This window comes from Syngnathoides biaculeatus, chromosome 19 (genome assembly GCF_019802595.1).
Source record: "Syngnathoides biaculeatus isolate LvHL_M chromosome 19, ASM1980259v1, whole genome shotgun sequence".
NCBI classification, from domain to species: domain Eukaryota; kingdom Metazoa; phylum Chordata; class Actinopteri; order Syngnathiformes; family Syngnathidae; genus Syngnathoides; species Syngnathoides biaculeatus.
In genome coordinates, this window is record NC_084658.1 from 419,844 (window position 1) to 435,233 (window position 15,390).

The window sequence follows — 15,390 nt, forward strand, 5'->3', positions numbered from 1 at the left end:
TACACCTTTTGACCACCACACCACCACAACACATCGCTGCATGGGGGCAGTGGGTTAGTTTTCAGATGGATATCATGACACCATGTTTTGTTGAGACTTCCCACCTTAAAATCTGACCCTGTATAGCTAACACAGGAGAAATTAGCCAATGCGACACTAGTAGAAAATATCAGTTTATCATTTACTGCCTTAGTTGTTGGATAAACACTTTTCCATTTCTGACAAATGGTGTTAGGAGTTGTTTTAGTCATTACCTCCAGGGTACATTGTATTGGGATTTCTGTTGGAATGACACGCATTAGTGGCCAAGAGCCCATGCATGTGATGTAACTATAGTTTACCTTGTTAGTTGCATTGTACATTAATAACAACCAGTTTTGTTTCCTATTTGTAAAAAAAAGATAATCATAATAATGAAAAAATGTTCCTCAGGCTTTTTTGGTTAAAATACTCCCATAGTATATGTACTCTTTTGTGTGGCATTTGGGTTTAAGGTAGCATTAAATTGGCAAATGGTGAGAAGAAAGTGGGGGTTTCCTTTAGCATAAGCCCATAGATGGAATCCCCAGCAATTAGGAATTGAAAAAGTGCTGAACTGATTCACTGAGAGGCACACATGGAGTCCTCCTCTCATGCCTCGGTGACTCCCGCATAATTGTTTACCAATGTTATTTGAAATGAGGTTGCGCCTCTTTATGTGTGGTAGGCATAGTTGACTGAGTATAATTATTGGTTCTGTAATTATGTATTTTTGTCAGTTTTAAAGGTGTCCAAAAGTAGCATATGAACAAAAATATCATTACGGCTGTCAATGTTGCACACCAACATGCTATCATATTATTTAGCCATTTTGAAGTCATATCGACCAAGTCACCCCAAAATGAGTCAAGTGTCTTTTAAATCTTCACCAGCCTTTATGTATTTTCAGATACTATAAATCTCCACCCACCGTATGCTGGACTTTGCTCACCTTTCCCTTGGGTGACTCAGCTAAGATGACAGTGTGTAAGGTGTATCCACGTGTTTATTTCTGCTATTTTGTCATTCAGCTCTTGCTCAGTCTATGCCAGTGTTCGGGTAAAACTGCATGTACAGTAGATGGTAATTCATAAACAGACATAGGATGAATAGACAAATGGCAGTAATATAGTTATTAAAGCACAGTAACTTGTCACATTTTTTTTTTCTGATGGTGTAGTGCAGGGATGTCAAACTCATTTCTCTTGTGGGCCACGTTGTAGTTCGGGTTTCCCTCAGAGGGACATTTCGAGTGACGGCAGCGTGGGATCGATTCCCGCTCAGTGATGGTGTCGATATCTGGACTACTACTGGCTGGCGACCAGTTTGGGGTGTAGTCTGCCGCTGCCCGAAGTTAGCTGGGATTGGCTCCAGCTCTCTCTCCGAATAAATGCAGAAGGGTTGCGTCAGAAAAGGCATCCGGCGTAAAAAAATCAAAACGACAGCTACTGCCGCACCACCATGACAATGGCACAAAAATGGCTTTACAGATCAATGCTGATAAAATTCCCAATTTGTTTCTAGTCCTATCAAATTGATGCATGTGAAATTTCCTAGTGACAACAATGGTTTTTTTTGTTTACACAGAATCCCCCAACTTTTTTTTTTTTTTTTTTGCATTCGTTGTCAATTAATAGCATTGGTATTATCTCTGGATCTGTGCAAACAACACAATCTTTTGGACACGTTTTTTGTATGTAGTTATCCAATTTGTTTTTTTTTTTTTTGGGGGGGGGGGGACATTCAGTGGTTCCCACAGGTACCACTTGAAAAGAAAAATGAAAATAACGGGTAGCGTTTTCATCCAACACCCAACAGGAAAATTTAACTGTTTAGTCTCAATGATGACAGCAGTCTCACTCCCATGTGTAACCGGACTACAGCAACCTTGGCAGTGGGAATGAGAACAGCTATCTTACAAGTGGCCAATAAAAACAAATTAGTTTTGTGTTAACAATGGTGTTAAAAGCAATAACTTTCTTACAATCAACAAATGAACTCAAGTACCCCTTTTTGCAATTTTTTAAGCTGTTTGGGTTTGTTAATAACTCCTGAAAGGGACCCACTTGTGTTTTTTTTTTTCCTTCATCATTTGTGTATCTCTCATTGTGTGGAAAATATTGGTAATTTGTATGGTCTCCCAAACAGTGTTTTGAATGGAATGAGACCCTTACGTGCTTGTAATGTATGTATAGTTAGACTAAATCTATCATTGTGTCCAAATTGCCCCTACGTGTGATTGTGAGTGCGGCTGTTTATCTCCATGTGACCTGCAATTGGCTGGCAACCAGGTCAGGGTGCACCTTGCCTCCTGCCCGTTGACAGCTGGGATAGGCTCCAGCCCTCCCCGCGACCCTTGTGAGGATAGGCGGCTAAGAAAATGGCTGGAGGGATGAATGGATGTGTAGCTTGAGGAAACTGACCACGTTTTGGATGCACATTCCCTTGTGGATTATGTCTCACATAGATCAAACGAGCCCTACAAAAAAAGTGTTTTGCATACAAGTTAAATCCATGGATCATGTAATGCCTTTGTACCAGGGCTACCATTCCCCCTGTTGAGACCTCAGACTTCCCATGGCTCAAGATTGCCGCCCACTTAAAAAATGTTTTTGGTAGAATTTTTTTTTTTGTATCTGTGCTGACATAATTCCCATTTTGTAATGTAGTACCTTATTTTTTCCACATTTTTAGTTCTGCTGCTAAGCTTTGTTGTTGCATTTTGTTTAACACATCATCTCAAAGTATGTCTTCGTTTGTTCCATGGTCAGCTAATCCCATAAAGGTTTTGGCTGCTGCTTCTTTTGCCGTTTTATCTGTAAATCCATTTCCTAATGATTCTTTGTCTGTATTTGATGTGTGTACTGCACATTTACATATGGCTATTTCTTTTGCTAATTGAACTGCTATGAGCAAATTTTTTAGTAGCTCTGCATGTGTCACTGTGTTCCCTGTAGTTGTCGCTATTCCTCTATTTTTCCAGTATTGTCTGTGTAGATTGTGATACCACGATGCATACAGCAGCATCCGGTCTCAGATTGTTTAAGACTGTCCAATAAGATGTTGTCTGTACAGTTCAGTCGTCCCAATCTAAATCTGTCCAATGAGGAACATTTCGTACGACCAAAACAAATTGTCCCAAACTCATCCACTCCCGTTGTAATGACGTGTGTGGTGGTGTCCATTCCTTGTGTAGTGCATTTCGTTTGTCAGTCAGTCTTGTTCCTGCCACCACAACTGATATACCATCTGAGTTCAGATAATCATGATTTTGTCTGGTGTGGACTGTTACTGAAGTTTACAGTGTCTTATCCTACATAGTCACATGCAATGAGTCACTTCCTACGTCATTTTGTGGTTGTTCAATCATGTCTCGAGCCGTTTGCAGCAAGAAATCTCCTGTTCTTGTGGGAGGTTTGTTTGGAATACCTAAGGTTTAATATTAGAGTGCTGGATTCCCATTTTGTAAGATAAATATCTTATACTGTCCTCCCAGTAATTCCTTTTTTTCTTTTTACTTCTATTTTTCCTGTCAGAGAGGGAATTAAGCCCAGTCCTAGTTTCAGCAAGCCATCTCTTCCCAACAAACGTACGGGGCAAATTAAAAAGTTGCATTTTGGGAGCATTACTTGTGACATTTTTGATGGGGAGATGACTGCTCTCTTCCTCATCTGCGGCCACAATTATTACATTTTTCGCATAAAGCTCGATAAATTTTTCCTTTCTCTGTCAGAAATTTTCTTTTTCTTATTTTGTAGCACTCTTTCTGCGTGTAGTGCTTGGTTAACGTATTGTTAGAGGCTGCCAGTCTGTTTGTCAAACCCAATGTTTTTCAATCCATTGTTTTGTAGGATTATTTGAATTTGCATGAAGAGCATTTTTTAATTGCCCTTGATACACACTCCCTGGAGTGTGATCTTCAGGAATGCCACTGTTTGCTTTAAAACATGCAGTCATTCCAATTCTATATTCTTCAAATGGTTCATTCATTTATTTTGCTCTTCCAATGGCAGAACAATTTGCTTTTTTAGCAGAGGTGCGCGATATTAACCCTCGTACTCCTTGCTGCTGTGAGAAAGTACTTTGCTGTGATCCAAATTTATTGTACTCCCACACCATTTAAGATTTTCTCAAGTTCCCTGGACAAATTATGTTACATCAACTTTATGAGATGTGATACCTTTTATTGCCGTTTTCACATCATCTTGAGTCCAGCTTTTTTTTTTGTGTGTGTGTGTTTCTCTCATTTCATCCTGCAGGTTAACTATATATATTTTTGTGTGTATGTTGAGCTGGCCAGCAAAGTCATATTGTGTTATCCACAAATTTAGATGTTTTGTTTTAGGAGGACATTGGCTTTCTACAAATTTCTAGTCCTTACACATTTTTTTTTTCAGATGTTCTGTTTGAACTATTTTGCTATTTATCAACTATTTTGCTATTTGTTTTTCCCCTGTTGGAGTCATTGGTTCACCTAGGGTGACTATACTGACTTCCCCCTGAACAGGGTGACAATTACGTTCTGTTTGAGGTAATTCTCACGCTTCTACCACAAGTGGCGGAGAATTCTTACCTCTGCATCCTCAAACAGTTGTCACTCAATTTCCTGTTCAAATGAGGTAGCGAACCTTCACTCGCACTTTTACACATGCACATGTTTCACGGAGCTCACGTACAGGACACACCTAGCCCATTTCTCAGTTTATAGACTAATTAGTCTACTCGATAGTGACTAGTATTCTCGAGGTTTGGTTCTGCCGCAGTCACCCAGACGCCCATTCACTCAGTCCTCATGAGTGTGGGAGTTTCCTACTCACCAGAGGTGCCTTTACTTCCTTCGGCTTCTCGTCAACCCTCAGCCTCCAGATGCAAAGTCGAGGCCCAGTCCCGGAAAGGGTCTCGAGTGCCGTGGCCACGGTCTTTTCCTGGACATCAACTCAGCCCCTGGAAACCTCATGTATCTTGAGATCCGGCTCGAAGGACCAAGTAAATTTCAGGTTCACCAATCAGACATTCATTAAACAGGACAAAAAAGGAAGCAAAGACACCAGTTCAAGTCTCGCGAGGAGAGAGGAGAGGAACTGTCTCGTACAATTCACCACTGCACTCTGATTATCCTCTCCTCAGCACCTCTATTTATTTAGTTTTAAGACGCCTCTTATTTACATGGATGTTACAAAAAGGAGACGGCAAGCAAAACAGTTGGAAACAAAGTGTACATGTTTGTTTAGTGCTTGTGCATGTGTGGAAGATTGCTGAATACATGCGTGGTCATCATTTCTTTAACAGGCAGCAGTTCTAACAGTTCTGATGATTAGATGTTTTTGTTCTTGATATCTCCTGCTAGGAGGCTGCCACATTATCTAGAGCAGAGCAAAGCATTTCTTTGTTGGAAGCAGATGTATGATAATTATGATCACAATTATTCCTACAATGAGCAAAGTTCTTTCGGAGGTGGGAGTTGAAATTCCTTCTGACAGGGGAATCTGCCAGCTGTTCCCAGCAGATCATCACAATACGTAGGGCGCTGCCACGTTGAACCGGCATCTTCCTCCACCATCGGCGCCAACACCACGAGGTGGTGATAAGTTGACAGCTCTGCCCCTCTCTTCACCCGAGTGTCCAACACATGCGGTTGCAAGTCCAATGACACGACCACAAAGTCCATCATCGAACTGCGACCTTGTATGTCCTGGTGCCAAGTGCACATGTTGACACCCTTATGCCTGAACATGGTGTTTGTAATTGACAATCGGTGACGAGCACAGAAGTCCAGTCACCAAACAACACTCAGGTTCTGAACTGGGGAAGGTTGGGGGGGCATTCTTCCCAGTCTAGCCCTTCCAGGTCTCATTGTCCTTGCCCACGTGGGCATTGAAGTCCCCCAGGAGAATGATGGAGTCCCCACAGCAGGCCTAGCCACCAGTCACTCGCCTTCAAGCCCCACCTCCAGGTCTGGCTCCGGAGGGGGCCCCGGGTGACCCACGTCTGGGCAAGGGAAACAGATATCCAATATTTGTAGTCGTCATAGGGGTTTTTGGAGTCGTACTTTGTCTGGTCCCTCACCTAAGTCCTTTTTGCTATCGGTGAACCTACAGGGGGCATGAAGCCCCAGATAACTTAGCTCCAAGGATCATCGGGAAACGCAAACCCATCACGATAAGGCGACGGCTGGAGGAGGGGCGTCGCTGTGCCATGTAATTAAATTTCAGATGTTTTTGCTCACCATAATAGATTGTTCTCTAAAAAATATTTAGTTTTTTAATTTCATACTTGATAAATGGGCAGGTACTCCAGACACCCAACTATTTTGTATTTTGTTATTCCTGTATTATTAGTGTATATATGTCAATTTTTTTTCACTTTATTTTCATTTTATTAACCCTAACCTAAAATTCTATTTTTATCACCCCAGTCTCTATGGCAGACACATGCAGGCCAACCCAGAACCGCCAAAGAAGAGCAACGACAAGAGTAAGAAGATCAGCCGCAAACCACTGGCAACCAAAAACAAATAAAAACCATAGCTGGGACACTTTGTAATATATTAGCAAGCCAAACTCTCTGCATGTCCCTTTCAGTAGCTTTATTTTAAAACAATGTACAGCACAAGGAAATGTGCACAGTATTTTAAGATATATTGTTTCATTTTTTGATACGACTATGTTGGAGTCTGTGGAGTCAAAGGCAAAGTGAAATAATGAAAAAAAATCTCAAGCATATATCACAAGCATCAATATTTTTTCCATTATTTTGCCTAAGAAAAAAGCCCTAAAAAGCCCCATTGTTAAGGCTCGTCTTTTACCAAAGGATATTTTTCCATGCGTTTTCCTTTCTTACAAAAATGTTTTATTTTGCCTCTCTTCAGCTTTAAAAATATGAACTCACCAATCAAGATTACAAAAAATGCTTTTCATGGTATTTTGTAATTGAAGACTTGTTCAACATTTTTTGTAATTTCAGTCAGCTTGCCAGTATATTCTTTTACATTGTATTTAATGTGATGAAATATAATTCAGCCTTTCAAAATAAATGTGTCCTGTAATTGTAAATGATTGACAGAGCACAAAGTGATAATTTTAAAGTACCTCTCTCCAGTTATTTTTTTTTTATATATTTTAGTCAACTTTTGGCTTTAATTTTATTTGAAGTTCTTTAAAAGTCTTCCTTTTCTTCTTTTCCTTTCGGTTTGTCCCATAAGGGGTTGCCACAGCATGTCATCTTTTCCATCTACACCTATCCCCTGCATCTTCTTTCTCACACTAACTGCCCTCATGTCTTCCCTCACAGCATCCATCAACCTTCTCTTTGGTCTTCCTCTTGCTCTTTTGCCTGGCAGCTCCATCCTCAGCACTATTCTACCAATATACTCACTCTCTTGCCTCTGGACATTTCCAAACCATATAAGTCTGCTCTCTCTAACCTTGTCTACAAAACATCCAACTTTGGCTTTCCCTCTAATGAGCTCATTTTGAATCCTATCCAACCTGCTCACTCCTAGAGAGAACCTCAACGTCTTCATTTCTGGCATCTCCAGTTCTGCTTCCTGTTGTCTCTTCAGTGCCACCACCTAATCCGTACCCCATGGCTGGCCTCACTACTGTTTTATAAACTTTGTCCTTCATCCTAGCAGAGACTCTTCTGTCACAAAACACACCAGACACCCTCCGCCTCATGTTCCAAGCTGCTCTGCTTGGACCCGTTTCTTCACTTCCTTACCACACTCACCATTACTCTAGATTGTTGAACCCAAATATTTGAAGTAATCTAATCCTTAGTGCGGCAAACCATGCAAACCCCCACCCCAGTCTGTTTGGTGACTGTCCAGGCCACCCAGAGACAGTAGCTTGGCTGAGCAGTTCAGGAAGTCTGCTCGGGCAGCAAGCACCAGGGTCCGTACGGGGTGACTCAGGTGGACGTCCGCGAGGAGGGTCCCAATGGCAAAGCAGGAACCATACTGGAGCAGGTGACAGCTGCGGACGAAGCACCACCGAGGCGTGGTCGAGAGGTGGCGGCAGCTGAAGGTTGAGGACCACCAAGACGTGGTCGAGAGGCGGCAACTGCTGATGCTGGTCGAGCACCGCCAAGCGTGGTCAGGAGGTGGGGCCAAGGTGTGGTTGAGAGGTGGCGGGTGATGGTGGTGGTGCTGGTCAAGCACCGCCGAGGCGTGGTCAAGAGGCACTGGCTGCTGCTGCTGGTCGAACGCCGTCAAGGCATGCATGGGTGTGAGGCGGTGGCCTCTTCTGCTGGTCAAATGCTACCAAGGCATGCATGGGTGAGAGGTGGCGGCGGCTGCTACTGCTGGTCAAACGCCACCAAGGCATGGGTATGAGGCAACTTGAGCACCGGCGAGGCATGGGTGAGAGATGGTGTGCGCGAGAGGCGGCTTGGGCTCAGGCGCTTTCGAGGCATGTGCAAGAGATGGCTGGGGCTCGGGCTCCGCTGAGGCATGGGCAAGAGGCAGCTGGAGCTCGTTGTCCACAAAGGCATGGGCAAGAGGCGGCTTGAGTGCCACTGAGGTGTGGGGGAGAGGCGGTGTGGGCGAGAGGCGACCCGGGCTCGAGCAGTGCTGAAGAATGTGCAAGAAGTGCCTGAGGCTCGGGCTCACCAAGACATGGGCGAGAGGCAGCTAAGGCTCGAGTTCAGTCGAGGCATGGCAGCCGGAACTCGTCCTTCGCCAAGGCATGGGGAAGAGGTGCCTGGGGTTCCAGCGCGGCTGGGGGTCCGGTGGAGCTGATACGTGGGCAAGAGGCGGCTGAGTTTGTCCTTTTTTGTGGCTGCCTCAAACCAGACTGTGATGGAGCTATACAGTACTGGTTGGATGACCAGTGTGTAGAACTGTCTCAGTAGCTCTGGTGACAGGCCGTACTTCCTCAGAAGCCACAAGAAGTACATCTTTTACTGGCTTTTTTTGAGGATGGGTTGATGTTGGTCTCCTACTTCAGGTCCTTTGAGACTGTAACTCCCAAGAACTTGAAGGTCTCAACAACTAACGATATAGTTGGGCAGCGTGAGAGGGAGCTGTGGTGGAGGATGACTACTGAAGTCCACAAACATCTCTACGGTCTTTTAGTGTTCAACACCAGGTTTATGCTATGCTGTACCCTTGGGTCAAAATCTTCAGAACTGAAATTCTTAGTATGACCTCGGTGGAGATTACAGTTCTATCTCGCGATGTCTCCAGATGACTTCAATTCAATTGAGGTGTTGCATCACTGTCTAAAATGGACACAAAACTGCATGAACGAAACCTTTCTGCAATTAAACCACAACAAAACCGAGATAATTGTTTCTGGCACTTTAGAAAAGAGGATTGCTCTCCCCAGATGGCAACATGATCCGTGCCTTTGGACTGGGACTGCCTTACTTGTCTCCGCTCCCTACAGAGACAAACAACCAGAGGGACACCTGATTTGTCTCACACAGATGCTAAATGAATCACCAGCCGTCCAAAAGAGCTCATCAAAGTGGAGATTAGGAATCCTACCTCATCATCTGGACTTTTCATCAATTAGCAGCTACCTTAGAAACCTGGCACACAGAGATAAACAGGGCCATTTTGTTCCTAGTCTTTAGGACAATGGCTGGAGCATGACAACAGTGCCACCAGTGATTGTATTTCTGCAAATGTTAATGTATGATGTCAAATCTAAACTGGATGAGGCATTTCACAAATGCCACATTGCAAATATTACAGTATTTTCGACAATCGCAAACAGTTGAAACATTCATTTCAGGGAATAAAGAGAATGTGCATGTGACAATGGAAGGCTGGAAACTGTTCTCGTAATTTTATATCCATCGATCCATTTTCTTAGCCGCATATCCTCACAAGGGTCGCGGGGAGTCTGGAGCCTATCCCAGCTGTCAAGGGGCAGGAGGCGGGGTACACCCTGAACTGGTTGCCAGCCAATCGCAGGGCACATGGAGACAGACAACAGGCACACAAACACACATAGGGGCAATTCAGATGTCCAATTAATGCATGTTTTCAGATGTGGGAGGAAACTGGACAGCCCTGAGAAAACCCATACAGACACGGGCAAAACATGCAAACTCCACAAAGGTGGGGTTAATATTTTATCCCACTGCTATCCCACAAACTAATACCAGGATGGAAAAGTAATAAGGGATGGTTTATCTTCTACTGTAGCCTCCCGAGAGGTGGGAGACCACCGGGTTTGCGGCTGGGCAAAACCCCCGTTTGTTGGGTGCGCTCATTTGATCAACTTTCCTAAGACTGGCTCAGCCAGGAAGCCCTGCCTGTGCCCCAAGCTACCTTTGCGGCTCCTTGGGTAGTGCCAGGGACTAATCACACGCCTTGTACCAATGAATCATCCCACAATATGCCAATATGGTTGTATTTTTCAAAGGGTTTAATTTTCTGGGAGGGCGGGGGTTAATGCGAAACACTGAAGCAGCAATAAATGAAGTGCTAAGTTGCTAAAGGGGTTGGAAACGTGAGTAGGACTAAATGAATTGATCCTTAAATGGTTTGGGACCGTCGGAAGTGCTCAATCTCGACAAATGGCAATGACGTATGGTATCCCTCAAGGGTCAATTGTTCAGCCTGGGTCAAATTTTCCAGAACTTAATTTTGACTCTCATAGCTATGCACACAGTTATATGGAGAATTGTCTCCAGATGACTATTGTTCAATTGAGGTGTTGTGTCACTGTCTAAAGCAGACAAATAACTGGATGAGGCAAAACTCAACCACAACAAAACAGAAATCTTTTTTGCAATAAAGAAAAAATGATTGCTATTCGTAAATAGTCCGACTCACTATCATTAAAAAGCAAAGACCAAGTCCGAAACCTTGGTCTTGCTGTAGATTTGGACCTGACCCTCATCAGTCATATCAAATCAATTACTTAAATTGCCTTTTACCATCGGAGCAATTTATCGAGAATGAAGGCTTGCATGGGTCAAGAAGACCAGGAGATTGTCATCCATGCTTTTATCTCAAGCAGACTTGAGGATTGTGATGGTCTTCTGACTGGGCTCCCCAAAAAGAGCAATAAACAGCTGCATCTTATTCAGAATGCTGAAGTTCCAACATCTTTAAACTAGCTTCCAGTCAGCTTTAGTCTAGATTTGAAAGTTCTGCTACTGGTCTCTAAGTCACTAAATTGCTTAGGTCCTGAATACACGAAAGAAATGCTAAACCCAGTAGGGGTCTGAGATCGACTGACCAGGTCAAATAGTAGAGTGCAGAGTCCAAAGCGAACATGGTGGAGCAGCATTTAGCTATTGTGCTGCAAAAAATTTTAATAAGTTTCCAACAGTGGTGACGTCAGCCCCAAGTGTGTTTTCAAATCCAAATTTTAAACTATTTTTCTCATGCGTTTTAGTACTTCCACCTTTTGGTGATATTTATTGCACTAAACGCTGTTTTAATTGTTCTTTTTAATTTTCATGTTTATTTTTGTATTTGAGTGCTTTTAATTATGTAAAGCACATTGAGTTACATTGTGTTTGAAATGTGTAACACAAATTTGCTTTGCTTTGCACATTGTAAGGCACCATGTCTAATGTGGCATTAGCCATTACATGCGTCATGTATGGTACCATTATCACTTTTGAGAAGGACATTGTGCCAAGGAAATTCTCACTAGGTTTCAAAGACAAAGTTGCTCGAATGGCCCAGCTAATCACTTGACATTAATCCAATCAAAACCCTAAGGGAAGAACAGAAGTTTTAGGTGCATAAAAGAAGTACACAGAACGTTCAAGACTTGAAGATGACTTGTGCGGAGGAATGGACTAAAATCCCATCAGTAGAGGAGGCATTTTGAAGTTGTCATTGCAAACATTTATTAAATAATTACCATTCAGCATGTTCAATACTTTTTCCCATGTCAATTCCTATTTTCTTTACTTCGTCTGGATTACTTAGTTTGTTCCAAACATCGGGTGAAATTTTTATGTCAAGAGCACCTTTGGAAACATCTTTGAAAAAAATGTTGACCAGTTAAATGCCTACCTATTTCAGCAGCTCTATTTTGTATAGAACTTATAATAAAATAAAATAAAAACAGAGTTGCCAGTCAGAATTTGTTGTACAGATCATATACAATAAATTGCAAAGAATTTAAATACAGTACTGCTTCCAGTAACATTTGCATACCTTCTTGCTAGACCTCATTCCACTGGATCAAGTTGACGAGAGAAATACCCCACTGGACGGAGACAGTCGCCATGGCAGTGAAGCAACACCAATGTCATGTTTTCGTGGCGTTTGTTTACAAAACTGGACAAAAAATTAGGATGAGTCCCAAGAGTAGGGCAAGATTGCAAGGCACACTTGAAGTGTTCAAAGTTTAAAGGGTTAAGCTACCCCTTTACCCCAGCTGACTCTAACGCCGTACATGCAGGAGGACGGAAGCTTCTTAAGTCGTTTTCGAGATGAATTCGCCTAGGTGAACTAACTGCCTTTAGTTTTGCAGAGCCAATCCAGTCTGCCCTCTCTTATCAACCGTTATCGGGTAACCTTACTGAGTAAAATGATGAAGTGATTGCTTTTACAGCAGCTTCATCTCTTATGAATCGATTGCACTTGTCATTGACCTAGTAAATTTAACAATGCTCGTTAGGATTGTATGAATTTGTTTTTATATTAAGCAGGAGTTTATCAATGAATTACTTTTTAAAATGTAATTTACGACTAGATGCTATCGATGTTGTTGATGATCGATCTTTAATGAAGTAGAATGGTAAAAGATGAGACAACTCATAAGAATGACAACGATAGATGAAAATGGAAATTTAAGTATTTAATAAAATGATAAAAATAAAGTGTACATTAATTACTCGACAGTTACTCCCGCCAGACGCGGGGTACAATTGCAATCTTAAGGCAAAATTCGATGTTAATTGAACATAAATCAATAAAAGGAAAAGTATGATGATAGTAATGGTAAGATGAAATAAATGATAAAAGTAATAAAAAGCAATAAAAATAAAATAAGATTAAAAGCATTCAAAAGCATTAGATAGGTATATATTTTTGAGTGAGCCTTTTCGGGGTCATCACGTCCTACGAAGCTCGAAGCCCAATTTAATAATAAGGAATTTTAGGGTTAAGGGTTAATTGTAAAGCCAACTTCCCCTTCTTAGGTAACCACGTAATATCGATGGTATTACTCTGCAATTACCTTATAATAGTAGTTGTTTTACTTGCCCAATCAAAAAAATAAGAAGTCAAAAATAAGCATCCTAAGTTGCTCGAAGACTTCTCCCCGTCAGCTTGTCCTTTGAATATTACTCCCTAGAGAAAGGCCTTTTTGTCTCCCTGTCTCTGTGAAACGAACAAAGAGCCTCCGACTTCCGTATCCAAGAGTTTTATAGCTTTTGGGTAGAACATTCTGGAAGGTTTTTGGCTTGCTTACGCCCACTGGGAAGTACCTCCTTTGTTATTCTGTCAAGTACCTTTCACCCTCCCTGGGTTGTCTTGTCATGTCCTTAGCTCACTCAAAATAGGGCAAGGCGCCTGCAAATGCAACTGTCACTTCCCTTAAAATCAACAAACAACAGGTTATCCTGTAGATACAATCACTATCTTTCTTTTAGCTTCACTCTAGTTCTTAAGCAATAGCAATAAATGTATCAACATTCTTGTGAATACAATTCTCTCATGTATTCAACAGGCTTGTTTTCGTTGGTAGCACATCGTGTGTTGCCTTGTCTGAGAGAGACAGTCATACACAGGTTATATTCTTTACACAAAGCAGTTTCAAAACATCATCATCTTCGATATAAGCAAGATGGAAAAATATCAAAACAGCAAGTTAAAACTGCAATAAAAAAGTAAGTTCAGTGTTTGCAAACATCCTGTGTGGTAATTCAAGGGTGTCACAGGCTTCCGGTTCAGCAACCCAGCGATGCTGCAAACATCCTGTTTGTCACTTGCAGGCAGCTTTGGTTTGCTTTGCTGTTGATGTCTTTATGTCAAAACAAAGATGTGAATACAAAGATATGAAAATAATTGGGTTTTTAAAGTTACTGACTTTGGTATATGAATGTAAGTAGGTAGGCTAAGTTTATTAGAGAGACCTTTGCCGTGCTGGCGATCCGATCAAAGTATAATTTGGTTTGGCGAGATCTGGTGTTCATTTTGAGAGTTGGTTCTAGGGCTCAGCTCAACACATGAACCCTCGCCACACAAGCCAATTACTATCAATTTTCTCCATTGCTATACATGGCATGGCAACCTATTTGACAGTGACCTGTCCAAAGTAAGAGAACGCACGACAGTCATAACCAGAATAATTTGGGATGAAATGTCTACAATAAGACAATATTCCCAAAAATGACAACACCTGCTTCTTTGTGAATGGTGTGGGAGTGTTAACAATAGCCTGCACTAGACCTGAAGAAAGCATTTTCCCTTGAGGAGTGGGGATGTGTACTAGAAACATAACCTCTTGTTATACAAACTTCAGTTTTTTAGGATACCTTGTAGCGTTCTTACGCTCAGTACTTTAACAAAGCAATCATATCAGTCTCATACTGTTTTTGCATGGGAGTAGCAAAAAAAAAAATCTACATATTGTAGCAAAGCTGTGCCCAGTGTGAGTGTCAAAAGTTCATGACTGCAGGTGCGTGGCTCCAAGAAGAGGGTGGGGCTGCATGTCAGCCCTTGGCACAAGCGCCTCCAACTTTTTGCCTTTGAAAGGGCAAGCAAACCAAAATTGTGAATCTTTATGAACTGGAACAAAAAAAAATGCATAAGAAAGGTCAACAACTGAACACGAATTCGTGCCAGGTGGAATTTTGCTCAAAATGGTCCCAGGGTTTGTCACACCGGGCACCGAGCATTTATTGCAGCATTAACAGCTTGCAAATGATGCAGTCCTTGGGGGGCACAAGCCAGTGGAATCTGTCGGCCGGCCCCAAGGCCGGATAAATGCAGAGGGTTGCATCAGGAAGGGCATCCAGTGTAAGACTGTGCCAAACAAATATGAGCATTCATCTAAAGAATACCATACCGGATTGGTCGTGGCCGAAGTTATGATTAGGAGAAAGATTGATATATTATGCATCCAAAAGGAAAGGTAGTAAGGCTAGAAGTTTAGGACCAGGGTTTAAATTATTTTACCATGGAGTAGATGGGAAGAGAAATGGAGTAGGGGTTATTTTAAAGGAAGAGCTGGCAAAGAACATCTTGGAAGTGAAAAAAGTATCACCTCGAGTGATGAGACTGAAATTTGAAAATGAGGCTGTTATGTGTAATGCGATTAGTGGCTATGCCCCACAGGTAAGGTCTGACCAAGAATTGAAAGAGAAATTCTGGAAGGAACTAGATGAAGTAGGTCTGAGCATCCCAGACAGAGAGAGAGAATTGTGATTGGTGCAGATTGTGATGGACAT

At 42.2% G+C, this 15,390-nt stretch overlaps 2 protein-coding genes across 12 annotated transcripts in view; one reads left to right on the forward strand and one right to left on the reverse strand.

Moving 5' to 3' along the window:
• Positions 1-7,073, forward strand: part of rsu1 (Ras suppressor protein 1) — a 104,750-nt gene extending 97,677 nt beyond the window's left edge. For 10 of the 11 annotated variants that reach the window (XM_061805972.1, XM_061805970.1, XM_061805979.1 and 7 more), the window contains one exon: positions 6,434-7,073. In XM_061805972.1, the coding sequence (XP_061661956.1) occupies positions 6,434-6,561 (128 nt within the window). In that variant the 3' untranslated portion in view covers positions 6,562-7,073. The remainder of the gene's footprint in view (positions 1-6,433) is intronic. The other variant, XR_009792832.1, reaches the window with a different exon arrangement.
• LOC133493047 (uncharacterized) overlaps positions 6,659-15,390 on the reverse strand; it is a 66,201-nt gene continuing 57,469 nt past the window's right edge. The window contains exon 6 of the mRNA XM_061805985.1: positions 6,659-13,961. Coding sequence (XP_061661969.1) covers positions 13,888-13,961 — 74 coding nt within the window. The 3' untranslated portion in view covers positions 6,659-13,887. The remainder of the gene's footprint in view (positions 13,962-15,390) is intronic.